At 52.2% G+C, this 19,899-nt stretch overlaps 4 protein-coding genes across 4 annotated transcripts, besides 3 other annotated features; 3 read left to right on the top strand and 1 right to left on the bottom strand.

The window, feature by feature from the left end:
* Positions 1-2,198: 2,198 nt before the first annotated feature.
* Positions 2,199-3,176, top strand: EKO05_0001344 (uncharacterized protein; the record flags this gene model as incomplete). Its single annotated transcript, XM_059635651.1, has 4 exons — positions 2,199-2,349; positions 2,428-2,456; positions 2,561-2,704; positions 2,760-3,176. 4 exons carry the CDS (start codon positions 2,199-2,201, stop codon positions 3,174-3,176), a joined length of 741 nt encoding a protein of 246 aa, XP_059491634.1.
* Positions 2,483-2,536: a tandem repeat.
* Positions 3,177-10,664: 7,488 nt separating the features above from the next.
* On the top strand, positions 10,665-14,424 carry EKO05_0001343 (uncharacterized protein; the record flags this gene model as incomplete). The annotated part of the gene is made up of 4 exons (XM_038937135.2): positions 10,665-11,218; positions 11,280-13,054; positions 13,108-13,544; positions 13,594-14,424. 4 exons carry the CDS (start codon positions 10,665-10,667, stop codon positions 14,422-14,424), a joined length of 3,597 nt encoding a protein of 1,198 aa, XP_038802101.2.
* Positions 14,425-14,826: 402 nt separating this feature from the next.
* EKO05_0001342 (uncharacterized protein) lies at positions 14,827-15,647 on the bottom strand (the record flags this gene model as incomplete). The annotated part of the gene is made up of 2 exons (XM_038937628.1): positions 14,827-15,224; positions 15,278-15,647. 2 exons carry the CDS (start codon positions 15,645-15,647, stop codon positions 14,827-14,829), a joined length of 768 nt encoding a protein of 255 aa, XP_038802100.1.
* Positions 15,648-18,002: 2,355 nt separating this feature from the next.
* Positions 18,003-18,029: a tandem repeat.
* A 105-nt stretch (positions 18,030-18,134) lies between these two features.
* EKO05_0001341 (tRNA-splicing endonuclease subunit sen54) lies at positions 18,135-19,458 on the top strand (the record flags this gene model as incomplete). Its single annotated transcript, XM_059635650.1, has 2 exons — positions 18,135-18,238; positions 18,294-19,458. The coding sequence occupies 2 exons, from the start codon at positions 18,135-18,137 to the stop codon at positions 19,456-19,458; spliced, it is 1,269 nt and encodes a 422-aa protein (XP_059491633.1).
* Positions 19,406-19,459: a tandem repeat.
* Positions 19,460-19,899: the final 440 nt, after the last annotated feature.

Below are 19,899 nucleotides of genomic sequence, written 5' to 3'. Positions count from 1 at the left end.
CGGCTACCACCCCAGCACACACCGCTCCAGCTGCACTCACCCGTGAGAGGCAATGCACTGCCCACGCATTTGCTTCTCTGGTCACCCTATACACCATTCGGACGTGGACTGTGGTCCTGCGCTTCCCATACTAGCGGCAGCCCCCCACATGGAGCTTCGATTGGACCACGCATCTAGCAGAGTCAGACTTTCGATCCGGCTAGTGAGCGCCTTGCAGCACGCTGAATCCCAGTTCGCATCGAGCTTCTGCGAGGTAGCAGAATCTTCCATGCACTCCTTCGCTTGCCACGCGCCAGGGCTGTTCTGCCGGGCCGCAGACACCGAGCTCCGCCTCCTCTGACGGCTTCATCAGATGCATCTGGTGTTGGTCTTCAGCTACCTACCGCCTCGGACGACCGCCCATCACCACCAAGGCTCGCGTGCGAAGCAGACGATAATTGACAACACATCATCGGTGCTCGTGTCCGCAAGCGGAGCCGCACGCACACGTGAACCGAAGCAACGCTGTCACGTTCAGCTTTGATTGGGATCTTCATGTTCCAAACAGACGACCTTGGGCCAACGCGAACATGGTCAACCGAGGCTCAGTTCGCGCCAGGAGACACACGGCTTGCGTAGGCGTAATCTACGAACACGGCAGGACCAGAGTAGGTGTAGTGTGGGTGTAGTGTAGTGTGGGTATAGTGTAGTGTGGGTATAGTGTAGTGTAGGTGTAGTGTAGGTGTAGTGTAGGTGTAGTGTGGTGTAGTGTAGTGTAGGTGTGGTGTAGGTGTAGGCTGTATGCAGTACCTCGCTGTACTGTATAGACATGGAAAACCCACGTTGCCACTCCATGTTTGCTAGACACCCGGCCTGCAGTCACGGCTGCAGACACAATCCTGAACTGTACCCTGCAGTTGTTCACAGCCACGACCAGCCGATCATCGACCAGCATCAACATGCACAGAGTAGGTAAGCACAAGATGGCTAGGTGTCTACCCAAGACTTGTCAGCCAGCTCCCCTCTTGTCCGGATGGAGCAGTACCCTCGTGTACGTCCATCCACGGTCGTCAGCACGACATGGCACAGCATTGGGACATGGGCATCTTCCAGCTTGAACGACTTCTGGTCTCACGGGTAACCCGAACACGTGCGCTAGCAAGGCTTCACAGCACATATCGTATTCGGGAAACAGCTTTAGATTTCACCGAGATTCTCACGGCTCGCACATCAGATTGCTGTACGGTAATCTGGCGTGGCCAGTGCATGGAACCAACGCAGCATGATCAGAACACCAAACACCACGTGAGGTCATGTCGGTCGCGTCCCCAAAGAAAAACGTTGCGACGTGCAACTTGCTGTTCGAGCTCAGGCTGTACGCCCCTCGGGTATGGTGCTCTGGCTACCGCTGACAAGCAAGGGCGCCAGGGCCCATGCTCAACGGTCAAACAGGTGTTTTACATTTGGCTGACAGGCCCCAATCTTAACTGGCACGATGAAGATCAGAGCAACCAACCCAGACCGACGCCTTGCAGTCGGGCGGAAGAAGAGAGGCGTGTTACAAGCAGAGGCGATCTGGTCATCGTACCAAGTCACGGTAAAGTAGGGCCAAGGTTCCCAATCCACGATGCAGATGCGCACGAATTCGATGAAGCAGCTACAGTAGGAGGCGCCGAGCCTCGCGATAATTCATGTCACGCCTCGACGTCAAGACAACATCTGTTTTTAGCGTGCGGCTCGAGGCTGGCTGCTGAGACGCGCTGGTGCCGGGTTGGGCGTTGGGTGCCTGGTCTCGAGATGTCGAGATCGCGCAGATGCAGGGTCTCGAGGGCATGGTGAACAGGCGTCCCTGGCGGCTACTGCGAACAACGTGCATGGCTCACCCCCGACTCGTCGCTGAGGTGACTGGAATTTGTTGATGCCAGACAAACACGCCTGGTGGTGGACAGAGACGGAGGAAGGCTTTCGCGCCCATGGCTCCCGGATGACATGGTTGCCGAGTCCCGTAGCTGTAGGTACCTACTGCAAGCTGGTTCGGCGTGGCTTCCTTCCCTATCAGTCCATGACATCTTCACGCCCGATCAGCCCGACCACGACCGACTCTGTTATTAATGACCTCAACACCACGCCTTTGAAACTGAAACAGAAACAGAAACAGAAACGCTTTCACCCCGCACTCCGCTCGTATCCCCTTGTTCCACCCCTGCTGCCTGACCACAATGCCTATCCGCAACCCATTCCGTCGTGCGCCGGGCGCTGAAGCCAGCGACGAGGCGCAACGCACAGCGACCGACAACAGCTTCACGAGCACAGCAGTCTCAGGCGCGCAGCCGCTGCAGACCAGAGACTCGGCCGAATACAAACTGAGTGGTGAGGCCTCCCACGTGCTTCCGCAAAGGCGGTCGCATCTTGCGTTTTTGTAGGAACGGGCGCTTACGGCAGCATTAGAAATCAACGACAGCGGAGTGTACCTGCCCGTAAGATGCCCTCTTGACACCTGAAGCATCGCCATCGCCATCGCCATGGCATTGCGACTACAGGCATCGCCTCCGTCATCTTCCCATATTGACACGTTCGCCAGCCGTCCCCGCAACAGGAGAAGCCCACCTTCTGGCATTCAAAGTCCAACACATCCACCACGTCCTCCAACCACCGAAGCTTGTTGGCCGAGACGGAGCCATTCAACATCTCCCGCGAGAGCTTTGACTCGTACAGACGATCCTTCGTACGTTGGCAATGCATCAAGTGTGCGACCTAGAGTACCCCACTTACAGCCCCAGGACATCTCCGCCCGCTCGCCCATCACAGACATAACCGCCGAAACATACCCGCGACAGTCGCTCGATGCCAGAAGGTCCGTAGACACCAGGCGTTCGCTCGACGTACGTCGCTCACGAGCAACGCCTCGCTCGTCCATGCAGCAAGCGCGCCCGAGCGAAAGCACAGACCGGGTACCAGAGGAGGGGTTCGAGGACGTAGGATTGAACGATGAGCCCAAGTCCGCACCAGCGAAGAAGCGCGGCCTCTTCTCGCGGTTTGGCGACAACAACAGCAATGCAGACAGCAAGCAGGAAGAAAGGCCGTCTGCAGGGCACCACTTCTCATTAACCGGACGAAAGCGCGCCGAGAGTGGCAAAGGGGAAGAGCTGAAGTCAATGCCACGACAATCTGTCGACGACCCGGCTGAGACTCGGTAAACCGGAGAACGGGAGACGGTTGATAGAGAGTGACGGCGTGCTTGGAGGCTCACTCACCACATTCGAAAACGAATCCGATCTTACAGGCGTTCAGGAGTTGCTTTGGCAGCATCACCCACGAAGCATTGGGCTGGGGGCACTCGCTGCATCACAATCACTATGTCGACATCTGATGACGATGAGCAGCAGTACAGTAACGATAGCATTTAATAATGAATCCTAATCTTCACGTTCTCGCCTCCGACCAAGTCACGACCCTAACCAACAGCGACGCCGCCTCGATCCGACACAACCAGCTGTGCGGTCCCTTGGTCATGCGAAAGCAGCACCAGCATCCCGTACACCGGCGCGCGACACCTCTTCTCAAAAGTGACCAGCCGAGCCTCTGGAGCCGTGTGAGCAAAGTGCGAGTGGCGCGCGGTTGCCGGTTCAGTGTCGTCATCTGGCATGGTGCGGTGCACCCTGTCGGCGCTAGGCATGCGGCAGGTGCCACCACAGGCTTGTCAAACGTCGCGTTTCAACAACAACGAAGTGCTTGGAGTCGGAGTCGAGTTGTGGAGTGCATGGCAAGTTTGATAGGGTACCTTGACGAGGTAGACGAGTGTTCAAAGTCCACGTACCTAGCTTCCGAATCACAGGCCCAAGGTTAAAGAGTGCATACAATCAAAGCGATAGAGAATATCATTCAGATAAGTGATTCATCACATTACGAGTGCTGTGAGGATGCACATACGACGTGGTATCAGATAGAGAGAAGAGCTGAGGAAGCAACTGTTGGAATTGTTCCTTTCAAACAATTCTCCACAAACAATGGGGGAAGAGCCGCAGAATAAAGTCAATATTTAACGACTAAATTCGCGCTGTTTGTTGAAGAAGAGGGAAGAAGCTCGGATCACAATGGCAGAGTTCCCTAGTGACGTTTCGAACGGACGCACCGATTGGAACTGAAGACATGTTTGCTCAGTACTCAACAGCAGGAAACCAACCCTCTAGAGAGCACGTGACGGAGTGCACATACGGGCTTGTACTCCATTGTGCGGGCTGCCTCATAGGCGGTTTGCCATGCATGCTGGCTGTGCCTGTCCGTGCCGCAGGGCTGTAAGGTACAAACCCATCAACACCTTTGAAGGTTGCTATCTGACCTGTTAGCGGATTGGCGCAGTCTGATATCCAAACATAGCGCTTGATCACAGCAAATATATTGCTGCCTGGGAGAATCCTGCGGCGATGTTTTCGCGACGTCTTTACTCAAGTTTGCTCTGCGGTAAGTGGGCGCTTCACGGTGAAGGGGAACCTCGTTTGCTTGTAGTACTTATTGGGCGCAGCAACACACGAGAATTTCAGTTCACCCGCACAGGGCTTCTTTTCACCTTCATAAAGTGTTCGCGTCCGCCTCGCAATACGCTCATCGAACCGCCTCTACGCCGCCTCATTGATTTTGTATCCGTTACATCTTGAAAGTTTTGTAGAAGACCAGCAGAGGTCTACATCTTCGGTTTGAAATCATCCTCGTGGGTCCTACCTGTTTTGTAGCTCCACTGCGGCTAAGAGACCATTAAGCTGACATTCCATTCGCAGACTCCAGTTCGACCAGCCCGACCAGCCCGACCAGCCCGATGGCTCCCTCAAGTGGGCAATTTCCATCAGCCGCGGCGACGTCGTATCTGGTCCATCACATCGCGCTGCCACCAAAGTTGCCCCAAGAAGACGACTACGAGGCTGGGTACGAACGCTGTCTCCTAAGTACGACGCTGGAGGCCCTCCGCGACCTAAGGTGTTCAGTTGCGAGCCAGCATGAAGCGATCGTCACACACGCCATCGCAACAGTTGAGAACCTGAAGTATTGCCAAGACACTTCCGGCAACGTCAGTGAGGTTCAGCTACGAAGGCTGTTGGACCAGACCGCTGAGGGCAACTGCACGGGCACCATACCACTCCAGGTCAAGGCGCAAAACGCAGGCGTCCTTATCAGCCGTGAGGACAGCCAAGTCACCTTTGAGTTCTTTGAACTGTCCCCTGATAACAAGAACGCCATGCTCAATGGTCGGCTCATTCGCAGCTTTCCTGGCTTTGCGGCGGAGATTTCGGTTTCCAAGCTGCAAGAACAAGGGCTGACAGACATGCTAGCGAACACCATCTCCAAGATGAGTACCCAGGTCGCCCCTGGATTCCAGCCTCAGGCTCGGAAAGCAGGTCAAGATCACGATGAAGAGCGCGACACAACCCATCCTGGGATGATAACAGATCATCTCCTTAACGTCATCGCCGCCCTGGGAAGACCTAAGGATGTTGTTCGAATTACGAAGAACACTCGCGAGGAGACATTGTGGAACACCGCCTACAAACCATGGAGACGCTCGCCCATGTGGCTTATGATTCGCGTTACCCTGCAGCTGCTCTTCACCCGCCAAGGTCTCGACTACCCCATTGGAGATGGCCTGTACAAGGCCTTCGTCATACACATGCTTGCACGTACTCTCGGGTATTCCAAGAATCATTGGTCAACATCTGGCAGCGACCGCACGCATATACTCAATGCTAAGATTGTCCGACGAGTGCGCAAGCTTGAAGGCCTGTCACAACTGCAATGCCTGAAGTCTTCTTGGATCCATGATATTCGTACTCTTGTGGTCAATGCTTTCTCCTTTGCGAACGAAAAATGGAAAGCTCAGATGAACAGTACCGACGCGAACATCAGGATCAAAGACCTCAAGTCTCTGCGACCTGAGACTTCCCTTGATCTGTATCTGCCCAAGCTAGACGCCTTCCTTGACAGCGTTCACACCAGACAGGCAACCACAACTCATGCCGACTTCAAGCCCAGACATCCATACCCGATATCTACGCAGTGCAAGCTACCAGAGATTTCCACCGCTGCTGGAGAGTATGGGCTTTTTCATCTCGCCTCGTTGGAAAGCTGGGTCGAGCACCACCTTCAACAGTGGATTGAGACACAACGCAATGATCAGGGTACTTGCAGCAAACTTCACACCTTGATCAAGAGCTATCATAGTCTCGCCAGTGCTGCATACGCAAGAGTACCAGTGAATATTTCCATCATGTACTTGACTATTCTCGAGCTGTGGATTGCCTGCGACAAATCAGCATGTAGGGACGTTCCTCTACTGTCAACCTACGACCCCGAAATTCGATTGGTCGAGTTTCAATGTCTGTTACTCCCTCTCCGAAGCCAGATGAGGCGTTTACAGATTGTGGAGCTGTACGTGCAATCGCGAGAGCAAGCTGCTACCAACAAAGTGTCACTTTACCGGGATTTCGGCAACAGTCAATCGTTTGCCGTAAAATACTTCGACCAGACTACTCGCCTTCATGCTCTCTTGTCGCAAATCGAGCAAGATGCATGCAAGAAACGTGCGCAGAAACGTGAAGAGCTTGTTCGACTCAAAGCAAAACACAAAGACCTTATGGATCGATACGACGCTAGAAAATGTGAATTCCACACCATAGTCACCAATTCCTACCATGGCTATACCGATTCTGTGCACAAGAAGGGATGCTTCCGGTGCTCACTGAAGAAGCAGGCCGATGCTCTTGACATCGAGATCCATGAGTGGCCACTCTCCCCTGATCAATCAGCTGCGAAGGCAACCGTCTTCGAACTGGCCATTCCGGTTTCATTCAGTGTCTGGCGAGATGTCTCGACATACATCATTAGTGATGTGCTCGGGTTCAAGCAGAGTCCTTCAGTGACGCCTCAGAGCTCGTACACACTCAACAAGCATTGCGATTTGTCTTACTTGCTCGACACCCAATACCATTCACGACGGATTGTTCCTCTATCCTCCGTCAAACCTCACTCAGCAACTCATCGTAAGAAGAAGGGCGCTGTGTGTCATCTCGAAGACAAGGATGTTTGCCTGCGAAACGCATTGCAATATGCATATTATGATGTCAATTGCAATATGTGGACCTCACCTCAGAGTCCGACCGGGTACATCCACAAGAGGTGCATGTATCAAATGCCTGGACGCTCGAAGGCTCTTGAGCGGTATCTCAGCAAGCCAGCCTCTGCGCCTGACGGCGTTGCACCAAACGAGGTGATGGCTTGTCAGTCAGATTGCCCGCCTCACTTTTCCATTGAAGAGTACAAAGCGTTCGGGACGCTCCCGCTAGGTCGCAATATCTTCTACTCAAACATACTCACACAACTTGCAACTCCAACCCTAGATTTCACGAAGGTTGAGACACAGTGTCTAGTATCGCAAATTGTGACTCAAGTCGGCCCTCCTAGTGCTCGTGTTGAGCGTGCAAGCCACCACATCTTGACAGACCCAATTTTTGGCTCTACAATGTTGGCACAGCTTGAGACTGCTTTGCAACGGGTGGAGGAAAACTGGGAGTCCTGGAGGGCTGTATCAACGTTCGTTCAGCTTGCTTGTCGCATACTCAGCCTGGCATCATCGGCAGACATCCGCCAACGCAGTCTACACTTTCTCCATGAAGCTCGTCGTGTCTCCGTCACGTGGTTTCACCGCCTCAGAACACGGGCAGCTTCATCAGCCCATGACGAACAGCGAACAGAACTGTTCTCCAGAGCAACAGAAATTGCGTTACTCGGAGTAAGTACATTTGATGTGGAGCATGACTTCGTTGAAGTTGCTTTGCATCAAGAAGGTGCAATTTCCATGCTCTTACAATGTTCCATTGCAGTACAAGAGAACAAGACTCTCGTTTCGAGTTCAGGACATCTCCAGAACTGTGCGCTCCAGGCATGGCATTCGCTCATGTATCGTATCCTTCCGAAGCTGCGCGACAGTATCCTTCAAGACTGCACCGGTCTCAACCACGCTATACTGGCTTGTTGGTCAGCCTTTCACCCGGGAAAACATGCAAGTTTGAGTATGCTTGACAGTCCCTATCATCAGTGGCTTTGTATCGCCTCAGGAAAGCTTCTTGTTCATATCAATTTGCTTACAGCAGAGCTTCTGGTGAATGGTCTGCCATTGTCTCGTCTTCCGTCGGAGTACTTGAACCACCCGATGTACAAATCTTTGTTCTCAGCTTCTGCATTGGAAGTCGCTCCTACCGACGAGCCTGGTATGCGATTCTCTGCCAAAGCAGCTTACCACGAGCATAAGCTACATTTTGGCATGACTGGAGCCGATATGCTTGTAGTAGCATTCCTCAATGACAACAAGTAAGTGATTGGTTCTCTAATCTTGTAATTTCCAATTAATCTTCTGCAATTGACCCTATCGAAGTCATGCGCTTACATTTGGCAGACTGGACCTGATACCAGAACACGTGTTCACAAAGCAAATGCCTCATGCTTTTGTTTCTCATTTCACACACTGGTACGATTATCAAAGTCAGGAGATCGTCTTTCGTCCGCGGAAGAGTCCATGGCAGTCTTCCAGTATTGATCAGTGGCACCTCCGACGATACGGACAATCCTGGCGCCTCCTTAAGGGCTCGCAATTGCTTGTAAACATGAGGAGCGACACCGCAAAAATAATCTCATCACTGTTCAAATCGGTTGAAGATGAATCTCATACTCACATACTGTATGACAAGCAATTGAGATTAACCGTGGTCGAATTACCACGGCTCAAACTCGTTTTCGACGTAGCCAGTGGCGATGATCGAATTCAATCGCGCCAGTACCGAGGGATGATCTTGGATGACGATCAAAGCTTGGGAACACTGGTCGGTCTGACAAGCAAGTTAGTACTGCGACATCCACAAGCTGCGAACGATAGACTGGTGTTGATTCCTGACGGCGTCGTTCAATTCAGCAAAGTCTCCAACCATCAGACGTTAGTGAACATCCGGAGAGACTCCGAGACATCGCTTCATGTCTACCAATTAGATACGATACTTGGACGCGTCGTGGATAATGGATCCCTGCAAAGCAAGCTCATGCTTTGCTATCTGCACGCGCTCACATCGCATTCCCTACCCGATCTACTCACATGCAAAACCGGAACCGAAGCGGCACTAACAATCTTAAGGTCTTCGGCTGTCCGCTCCTTCAGCGGCCTCACACTAGAAAACATCAAGCTGCTGAACATGATAGCTGTGCTTTCGCCGAGCAGGTCGTTTTACCCAGCAAACGAACGTGTCATGCAGAAGATCAAATGGAACACCAATCTGTCACCTCTTTCTCAGCATGGCGATTTCCATGTTCTTGTCAAAGAAATCTTCACTCATGAGAAAAAGATGATGTTGTTTCGTTCAACCGACGTTTTTGCAGAACTTAACCAGAACGATACTGCCTGGATGACTTCGATGAACCATGAACTTCATCAGCGCGCTGCAGCCCGCCTGTCCACGTTCCAGGTTGCTGGGTTTGGAGCCGAGCTCTTCAGAACCGATACCGACACTACTTACGACGCGCGAGACAGACAAACATGTTCCGAACGAGGGCGTCGAGCGTTCTTGGCTGCTTCGATGACTGTCCGAGAGCAAGCCTCGCTTGATCAACCGCTTCTAGAGTTCAAAGTGCTTCAAACCCACTTCTATCAAGCAAAAATTACAGGCCCCAGGACTGATAGTAGCCTCCTTGTCCTACGGTACGACTCGAAGTGGTTGGAGTCCCCTTCGTCACTGATGCAAGATCTTTGGTGCACACTCCATCGTTCTTTGGCCATAACTCCAACGATCCACAACCAATTTGATGTTATGATATGGCTGTCAACCATGGCTTACGCTTCCAAAGCGGACATGGATGTCATTCGCGCCCTTATTGCATTCTATCGGGTACCAGCACTAGCCTCCATACTGACTCCGATAAAGCCACAGTATCAATTATCGCGAGGAAGCACTTTCAATGTCTACGAGGTGAAAGCCGTAGTTGAGAGCAACGCCCGATCTTATGAGAGCTCGTCGGAAGCCATGTTGCCGAAAGAGGGATCTGAAACAAACAACCAACACCTGAGACGAATTAGGAACATTTTCTGCGGTCGCAAACAAACAGCTGTGCACTCTTTCGTTTCTGGACTGCAGACTCAATGGCCGCGCGAAAATCCGGAAACACCATCTTCCACGCACCTTGACAAGTATTTGGATACGACATCTGCGATGGGTACGGTGAGAGTATTATTCCAACACTGGTTTGATAACCAGAGTTTTGAGGCGTACATGGACTCAATCGCGCGTATCATCGAACATTTACCAGCTAGGAGCGTTAGCATGCCTCGATTCGGTGCATTTCAGCCAGTACAGAAGAGCAGTTTAGGAGATAGTGAACGATACTGCGCCCCAGAAACAGTCTTCGCGTTGACTCCACCAAACGAATCCAGCACTTGGCCTGAAGCAAAGGACATTAACATACTGCGCGCGCCACATGAGCCACAACTGCCTGTGGTCCCCCAAAAGCTTCTCCCGTCTGACTCTGAGGTTCAAACTCGGCTCGAGCTGTTCTGTCGAACTTTAGAGTCACGTGCAAGTTCTGCTTGCGAGAAAAAATACGTCGACAGCTTACGCGCCAGCTGTTGCTCGCTCCACAAACAAGGAGACGCACAGCACATGGGGGAGCGTCTTGTGAATGACCAGACTCGAGGTTTGCTGCAAGAATACCTTTCATCTTGCGAGAAATACTTGAAGAAGTTCAACCTCAAGCTCACTGAACCTCTCGAGATTGGCAGTACTTATAGTACCTCAATTGCTTTCATGACAGGCCAAGTTCCGCGTACATCGCCAACTTTCTGGCTCAGTCAACTAAATCATGACCGTTATGATCTCCTCTCAAGACCCTGGCAGGCTGTCATGATCGAATATGGCCTGGCTATCACAAACTTACATCGAGCGCAGAGACTAGTCGCTCTCTGTGATAAGCCTGTTGAGTTGAACGAAGAACTGCGCCACGTCGGCCACCTCAATTGGAACCCTGAAGTCTTCCCAGAAACACTGCTCCTTGAAGCTGAGAGTGGCATCATGGTTCGCGAGGTGCAAGCAACGATTGCTGAAAAGATGATGCAGCCACCAAATGCTGAGAATACCGTGATGCAGTTGAACATGGGCGAGGGAAAGTCGTCTACAATCATCCCAATCGTCGCTGCCGCTCTTACAGATAGGAAGAAGTATGTTTGACCATTTCGGCCTTCATGCGCATTCTAAAGCAGTAGCTAACTATTGAAACAGGCTGGTGAGAGTGATAGTAGCAAAACCTCAGAGTAAACAAATGCTCGAGATGCTTGTTGCCAAGCTGGGAGGCCTGCTAAACCGCCGCATCTACCACATGCCTTTCTCTAGAGATCTCCGACTGAACGAAGGTGATGCACGAGTTATTCTCGAGATTTGCCAAGAGTGTATGGCTCACCGAGGAGTCCTCTTGGTCCAACCAGAACACATTCTCTCTTTCAAACTTATGGGCATTGAATGCCTTTTGACCGACAAGCCTGCCACTGCAAGAGTACTTCTCGATACCGCACGTTGGTTCGATGATAAGTCGCGCGATATCGTCGATGAGAGCGACGAAAACTTTAGTGTTAAGTTTGAGCTGGTCTACACTATGGGATCTCAGCGATCCGTTGGATTCGCCCCAGACCGTTGGCTGCTCATTCAAGAGGTCTTGAGCTTTATTCCAAGACTTGCGACGCAAGTCAAGGATATCTTACCATTTTCGATCGAAGTCGAGCATAGCAATGACTGCAGATATCCTCGAGTGAGAATCCTACGCGATGATGGAGCTGAAGCCCTGCTCGCTTTACTCATGAAACACATCGTCAAGTATGGTCTGACTGGATTGCCGATCCGCAGTCAGCCTCCAGAAATCCAAGAGGCCGTCCTTCGCTACATATCGACAACGGAGCTGTCCGCCAAAGATGTCCGTGCCGTAGAGGAAAGCAGATTCTGGACGCCAGCAACTAAGGAGCCGCTCCTTCTTGTGCGCGGTCTTATAGCCGGTGGTGTGTTACGATTTTCTTTGGCTCAAAAGCGCTGGCGCGTGAACTACGGTCTCGATGCCTCTCGAACTCCAGGCACGAAGCTTGCAGTGCCCTATAAGGCCAAGGACTCGCCATCGCCACGCTCCGAATTCTCGCACCCAGACGTTGTCATTCTCCTGACACTGTTAAGCTTCTACTATGGTGGCCTCGATGATGACGAATTGTTTGATACCTTCATTCACCTCCTCAATTCTGACCAATCAAACATTCATTATGATGATTGGGTTTGTACTGCAGCTCCCGGTCTTCCGGCTGGCTTTCGACAGCTTTCTGGGGTCAGCATCAAGGATCGTATCATGTGCGTTCAGCAGATCTTCCCGTATCTGCGTTACTCTCGAGCGGCTATCAACTACTATCTGACATACCTCATCTTTCCAAGAGCGATGAAGGAGTTCCCTTCGAAGCTGTCTGCATCAGGCTGGGATCTCGGTGCTGTGAAGAAGCATCCCACAACCGGCTTCAGTGGCACGAACGACACTCTGCACGTATTGCCTCTCGCTGTTAAGCATCTTGATCTGCCGAGTCAGAGTCATACCAATGCTTTGGTCCTCAGCTATCTTCTGCAGCACGAGACATCCGTGGAACGATTATCAGCTAGAACGATCGGGACTGATGCCGAGCATCTCCTTGCTGTAATCAACAGCATGCAGCCCGAAGTTCGTGTAGTACTCGATGTTGGTGCACTGATCCTCGAGATGAACAATACCGAAGTCGCTCGTTGTTGGCTTTCTAAACGCAAGAATAATCAAACGGAAGCAGTGGTCTTCTTCAAGGATGAGGAGCTGTCTGTACTAGACATTCATGGATGCATTGAATCTTTCCAGACATCACCATTTGCAAAGCAGCTTGATCGATGTCTTGTTTACCTGGATGAAGCACATACCCGTGGAACGGATTTGAAGCTCCCACGAGACTACAGAGCTGCCGTGACTTTGGGCGCAAACTTGACGAAAGACCGTTTGGTACAGGGTGAGTCAACCAAGTCGATTGACAGCAACCATGATGTGCTAACAACGCCCTAGCCTGTATGCGCCTTCGAAAACTTGGTAAAGGGCAATCAGTTGTATTCGTAGCCCCGGAGGAGATCTCTACCAGAATCTGTGAGCTAACGCAGAGACAACAAGGCGCCCTCATCACAGTCACTGATGTATTGTGTTGGAGCATTGGCGAGACTTGGCTCGATTTGTCAAGAAGCATGCCGCTCTGGGCTGTCCAAGGTCACCGCTACGAGAGACACAAGTACCTTCTCGATGGCGCGAAAACCACCTTAGCACAAGCCCAATCTTTCTTGGAAGATGAAGCACAGAGCATTGAGGATCGGTATAAGGCTGTCACTGGCATTACCAACCAATTTGCGGGTTGGGATCTGACCAATCCATGTATCATGCAGCTGATATCGCGTTGCTTGGAGTTTGGGGCACTAGGGATCAACTCGGCCACATTGCAGGAGGAACAGGAGGTATGTCGTATAGACTTTCAATTTACCTGTCAGAGCTAATCCTTTGTAGCGAGAGCTGAGCCCCGAGATTGAAGAAGAGAGACAAATTGAACGCCCGCCTAGGATGACTGCTGAGAAGCACCAATTACATCCAGACTTGACAGATTTGGCGCACACTGGAGAGCTTCGCAATCCCTCAACGGCATATGAGCCCGCATTCGAGGCTCTTGGATCGACTAGTGCTGCTAAGCATTGCGACCTCACTCGATTTCCGAAGCAGTTGCTGGTCTCAAAAGACTTCATGCGGACCGTCAAGATCCCTGCTGGCTCGAAAAAGGCAGACTTCGTCTCCGATTCTTACCAAAGACCCGTCCAGTGGGTTTTGTCTGTTCCTGACCAGGCACACCTCAACGTCATCAAGCATCTGATCATACTGAGCCCGCACGAAGCGAACCAGTTGCAGTCGACAATTACGAAACGCAAAAAGGTAACGCTGCACCTATTTGCGCCACGATTCAACATGAGCTTTGCTCCGCTCGACAAGCTCAAGCTCTTCAACGTTGGTCAAGGCTTTGACGAGAGTAGCGTTCCTTTGTCGCTCACAGTGCAGCTGAACCTGTTCTCGGGGAGCTTGTATCTCCGCTCTTTTGCGGAGTACGAAGCTGTGTGCGACTTCTTGGGTCTTCTGAGAGGTATACCTGGTCTCGATCAGCATGTTTTCGCCGATGGTTTCATCGATCCACCCAGCGGAACGTGTGGGCTGGATACCTCACCGGTGCAGTTTCTACGTGCTCTGCTTATGAAGATCCGGAAAGAGGGAGAGGGCGTAGAAAAGACGCACATGGGTAGATTGTTGGGCGGACTTCGATTGGAGGAGTGTGACTTTGATACAGGACTCTAGTAAACCCCGGATGGATCAAGGAGTAAAGGTCCGGTGACGTTGGATTTGAGGTGATTCAGAAACGGTTTCTGACGATTGAGGTTGATTTGGATTCTCTCATCTCGTGGCTACTTTGGCGTTCAAGATGGGAACTAATGACGATTTGAGAGTAAGACATGAAAATTGTGATGACTGAAGGAGGAAGTTGAAGTTCGTAAGACGGATTTTGACCAATACATATCAAAAAAAAATGCGAATGCAAAGATGTACGAAAGTAAATTTTCGTTGATTTTCAATATCCATGCATCGCTGACACAGAGTCTCTACAAGAAAAGAATGACGCCCAGCGCTATAAAGTCCAATCACCGAGTTTTGTTGGCCATGAGCCAAAGGCTCGTTCCCACCGTGTTCGAAGCGATCCGCTTAGCAAGAAGCAATGGGACTGAACTTGCAGGTGTCGGTAGCGCCGGTGGAGACGGACTTGGGCTCGTTGCCTTGGGTGGTTCCCTGGAACTCCTCGCAGATCTCCTTGACGGAGCTAGCGCATGTGGTGCCGTCGATGGTGGCAGTGTCGCCGAAGTTGGGGTTGATGCCGACAAGAAGCTTACCGTTGGAGGCTTTGACGTTCTTGACGACAACGTGACGCTCGGCGCTCTGCTTGCAGTTTCCGCAGGAGCGGTAGAGCTTGCCGAAGTCGGCGACCTGGAAGCCATCAATGGTAACTGTACCGGCACCGTTGTGCTGGATGACCTTATCCTCAGCGCCAGTAGCACCTCCACCGGTGATGGTCGCGTCACCGTCCTTCTTCAGGGTGAGAGCATCTGATTGATTGTCAGCATGTGCAGAGATGGGGTTAGACTGTGACCATGCTTACCCTCGCAGACTGCGGCCCACCACACATTCTTGAGTGTGCAAGAGCCCTGGCAATGAATACCCTCGATCTGGTCCTCGCCAATGATGACGTTGCTGAGAGTGGCACCGTCGGCAAGCGAGAATACGGCATCAGAGTCGCCGCCCTCAGCCTGACCAGTGCAGCTAACACCGCGGCCGTAGGTCTTGAGGCCACCGTCGAAGCTGCCATTGATTTGCTTGGGCGCGGTGAATGTTACAGTGCCCTTGGAGGCAGGGATGGGAAGAGCGGCGCGCTTGTTAAGGCTGAAGAAGTTGTTGGGCGCCTTGTAGGAGGGGCTGGCGGAGGCGGAGGTGGCAAGAGCCAAGATAGAAGCAGCGACGGAAGCCTTCATGTTGATGGTTGTTGGGTTGTTTGGGAGTCGGTGATGAGAATCGCAAGATTCAAGGAATGTTGGAAGATTCAAGGAGTGTTGGAAGATTCAAGGAGTGTTGGAGGTGTGAGTAGCGAAAGTGTGCGTCAAGCAACTATAGAGAAAGAAGTGAAGGAAACTTTGAAGTTGAAGAGACTGTTGATGGCTCGATGAGGAGTGCAGAAAACGGTGGGTGTGGTTGCCGCTCCCTCTTATACTCACGCGGCCCATCTTGGTGGGCCCATACCGGTATCCCGGGCTTCGCGAATGCTACAAGGGGGGTGCCTGAACGGAGTAGAAATACGAGCCGCTTGCACTGAGCATCTAGTGATCTTTTACAAGAAGAAGACCCTGGCTGCAGCAAATCGTATTTCTACTCCGCTCAGGCACCCCCCTTGTATCAAAGCTAGCACAGCGGGAACCAGCATGAACACTGGAGCCGCAACTAGAGTGAGCATTCGACACTTTCGCGTTCCCGCCATGCCAAGCATCGCTTGAAACTTACTATCGCGTCCGATGTAGGAAAGGTAGAGGGTGATCATAGTGCGGTCGGAGATTTTTTTTGGCGCGAAACTAAGCTCATTTCTTTCGAAACTGGACACACTGGGGTGGCGGCTGCGATCGAAAATGGGGGAAAGCGTCCGCAAGGAATCCGTTCCAGGCTTTTGTCCCATAGTTTGCTTCAGTAAGGAAGCAATACTGTGAATCTGAAAAGGCTAGAGAAATGTCAGACTTTGTTTCGCATGTCGTGCATGACAATGTCGGCGGCTGTGATGCTGTAGCGGCACCTGTCAACCGTTCTTCGTACCAGTGTCGACCTGCAGACTAGCAGAGCAGACGGAGCGAACTGTTTTCGCTGCATAGGCAGACGGCATACGCATAATATCTCGAGTACAGTGCGCTTGCAATGCGTGGATTCTTCGGGTTCGCAATCTAAGAACCATGAAACCGCAGAGCAGGCTGTTTGAACGGTGGAAGAAACGATTACAGGATCGACTGGCTCAATGAGCAGGGAGCGTTCATTGGATTGCGATCAGCGGAGCATGACGACGGGGGTACAGCTGCAGGAGGTAACGATGGCCAAGTCTAACTGTTGTCTGCGATGCAGAGCGGGTGAGCTCCATTATTGCCTGGGCAAGCAAAGCGCCATTCTCCTAAGGTCACGACCTGGCCCCAGCACTGTTTCGATGATGCTGGTAGGAAGTTTGGTCGTGCAACAAATCGCTCAGGAGATCGGGGTGTGGATAACGTACGTCGCAAAATAAGGTGCCAAGTGCTTGGCTTCTCCATAGTTGCCGGCATGGGAAAGCTTGCACTGCCTTCGCCTTTTTTCTTTTACCATTATTCCGACGCGCTATGACCCTGTCCCACTGACCGAATCCATCTCTCATGCTGCCTGCTCTACGCGTCCTCATCAATAGTGTGGGGTCGAATGTTACCTCGACTTGAGGCGGCACCTCGTGCGATGGTCCGGAAGATAGACGTCTGCCTGAGAGTGAAGGGAGGGGCCACATATCTATTTCCACGTGTCCTGATGACGCGGACTCATCTTGATGCTGGAGGCCAGCTCTGGACAGTGATTTCCACCGTGTTAGCCTATGGTGAAGAGAGAAGTCAGGCCAATGTGGTGGCATTATGGTGCAGAAGTCGAAAGGGCACCGTCCGCTAGGACCATTGACATCGCATATTCGACACGGAAAGGCCTCATTGACAGTGCTCCGACGATAGTGTGGTGCTACCCGCAAACTTGTGCAACATCGTGAAACTTCATTACCGGTATCATGCGCGTTGTGGCGGTGGCTGAGGAGTGGCGCAGTAACAAGCCACTCTTGTCTATGCATCAATGAATCCTCAGGCAAACCTTGCTTGAACACCTCCAGTAATTCTCGGATGAGCCGTCTGCGCATTTCCATCAGTCATTTGCAGTGCCGAGAACAGTGTACCTTTCGCTGCAAGGTCGATGCGAATCTTTGTCCCTGATTGGAATGGGGAAACCTAGTTGACAGCTCCGAGACTTTCCAAACGTCCTGTTCCTTTCCTTTTGCGCTGAAAGCCGGGCCCGTTCGTACGAGCTGTCACCTTGCTCGATAGGCTCGTCCTGTTGGTTTGGCCAGATGCGTGAACAGGCATTGAGATGATACTTCTTGCGCGTTTATCACACGATTGAAGAAGTAAATGTTGACCCCAGAACTTGTTGCTCGAAGATGTCTCGAATGTTCTAGGTGCAAATTTGAGCTGTTGTCGTTGACCGGAGATTTTGTCTGGAAGAACAGCAGGCGCCTTGGAGTACTATTCTATTCGAGTTGACGTTTCTTTAGAAATGAATGCCGGCCAGATGCAAACGCAAACGCAAACGCAAACGCAGGAGATTCGTTATCGATTGGGGTTCAGCCCTGCACGAGTCATGGCCCCCAACGGTAGTGTTCGATTCTGCACGATTAGAGGCTTCAAGTCTTCGTTACACTCGCCATGGCCGACGCAGACGAAGATGTCTCGCTTTTAGGCGTGCAGGAAGGCGTGGAGCACGACCCTGCCGAGGAAACGCAGGACTTCCGCTTCCTTGACAAGCTAATGTGCGAAGCCTACTTCAACTTGCGTACAGCATGGAAGCTAACCGGCTCACGATAGAGGAGGCCACGACGTAGCGCATCTATCCCTACCCAAGCGCGGGGAGAAAGACTTTGAATCGCACGCGACGAACCTACAGCTCGACACCCTCGAAGCCTCGCGGCAGGCCATGTACGGCGTCTTGTCCTGGCAGCGAACGCACACGCAGAAGAACCACATCTTAGCGCAATACCACCCAGAGACAAACACGGTCTGTGTCGAAAAAGTTAAGTCGCAGCACTTCCAGACCATCGGACGCTCGAAAGGCGGAAAGGAATGGCTGCTGCCAGAAGAGGCGCTCTTCATGATTGAGAGGGGAAGCTTAGATTGCAGGTGGCCTGTCGAGGAGCAAGAGGGCGTACCACAGAGCCACAGGACAGAAGAGGGCGCACCAATGAGCCTACAAGCAGCTTATGCTGCCTTCATTGGGTACGAAGAAGGCGTCGGTGGGAAGTTGACGCTGGACATGTACAACGTATACGCAGGACTCAAGAGATCCGGCTACGTCGTATTCCGCACAGGCACATGGAACGACGATCGTGGAGACTTGTTGGTCCAAGACGCGAATGCGCAAAGCGACGGGATGCCGGGACCGAGCATTCTCACACGCTTCTTCTCGGACATCTGGCGACGCATAAGCCAGCCGTCGAACACAGTTACTCCCGAAAGCCTCTCCTTCGGCCCACTCATCAAGCCAGGGCTTTACCGAAGCTACAGCGACGTGTATCGCCTCCTGAACATTATTCCATCCCACGACCGCAAAGCGCCGTCGTCGTTTATCCTACCGCCGGCCGCCGACAACCCCTTCCGTGTACACTTCGACGTCTACAGGACTACGTCCGGCTTCCGCAAGACTGCACGCGGCGCTCCCGACTTCCGAATTTGTGTCATCAATGCGCGCGAAACCCCCATCCCGACAAGCGCACAACTGAACGACCTCTTCGCACAGGTGCCCGAAGACAGGCCCAAGGTTGGCGCACAGCATTACCAGAAGCTGAAGCACGGGTGCAGAAACGTGCTTCTGGCCGTCGTCGACAACGGAGTGCCTAGCTACATCCGAGTTGCTGATACGCCCTTTGACGAGGTCAAGATTTATGAACGATCAGGAGTAGGGCCCAGAGGCAAAGGTGGGCGAGGAAGGGGCGGCGGGCGAGGACGGGGCAGGGGAAGAGGAAGAGGGAGATGAAATTGGCGATTGCTGAGAAGAGCATCGATCTATGTTTGTTAAACATGGAATCTCAACATGTGCTGTCAGGGGTGTGAGGAATAGGTCACTTCACGCATAGGCCTCCATCTTGAGAGCTTCCGAGTGGCTCGGGACGTATTGGGCTTCCAGCACTCTTGGCTATCTGGCGAAACGTCCCCAGGTGTGCCAGAGCGTTTCCAAACCCAGGGCGGAGCTTAGTGCATCGACATCTCATGGTCGATGACGAACAACAGATGGCCTGACACTGTCACCGATCTCGATGAATAGGTATATTGAGATAGCATAGCCACAAACGCCAGACCCAAATGAAGCTGATACACAAAGTTGGATGCATGCCATGCACATGCCCCACTGAGGACCTCCGAATTGCCGAGGTCTTTCCCCAGCTTTGGCAACCGCGAACTCCGCAATCCAACAGCC

The sequence above is a fragment of the Ascochyta rabiei genome, chromosome 2 (genome assembly GCF_004011695.2).
Source record: "Ascochyta rabiei chromosome 2, complete sequence".
NCBI lineage: Eukaryota > Fungi > Ascomycota > Dothideomycetes > Pleosporales > Didymellaceae > Ascochyta > Ascochyta rabiei.
This window is presented reverse-complemented; position numbering and strand designations above follow the sequence as displayed.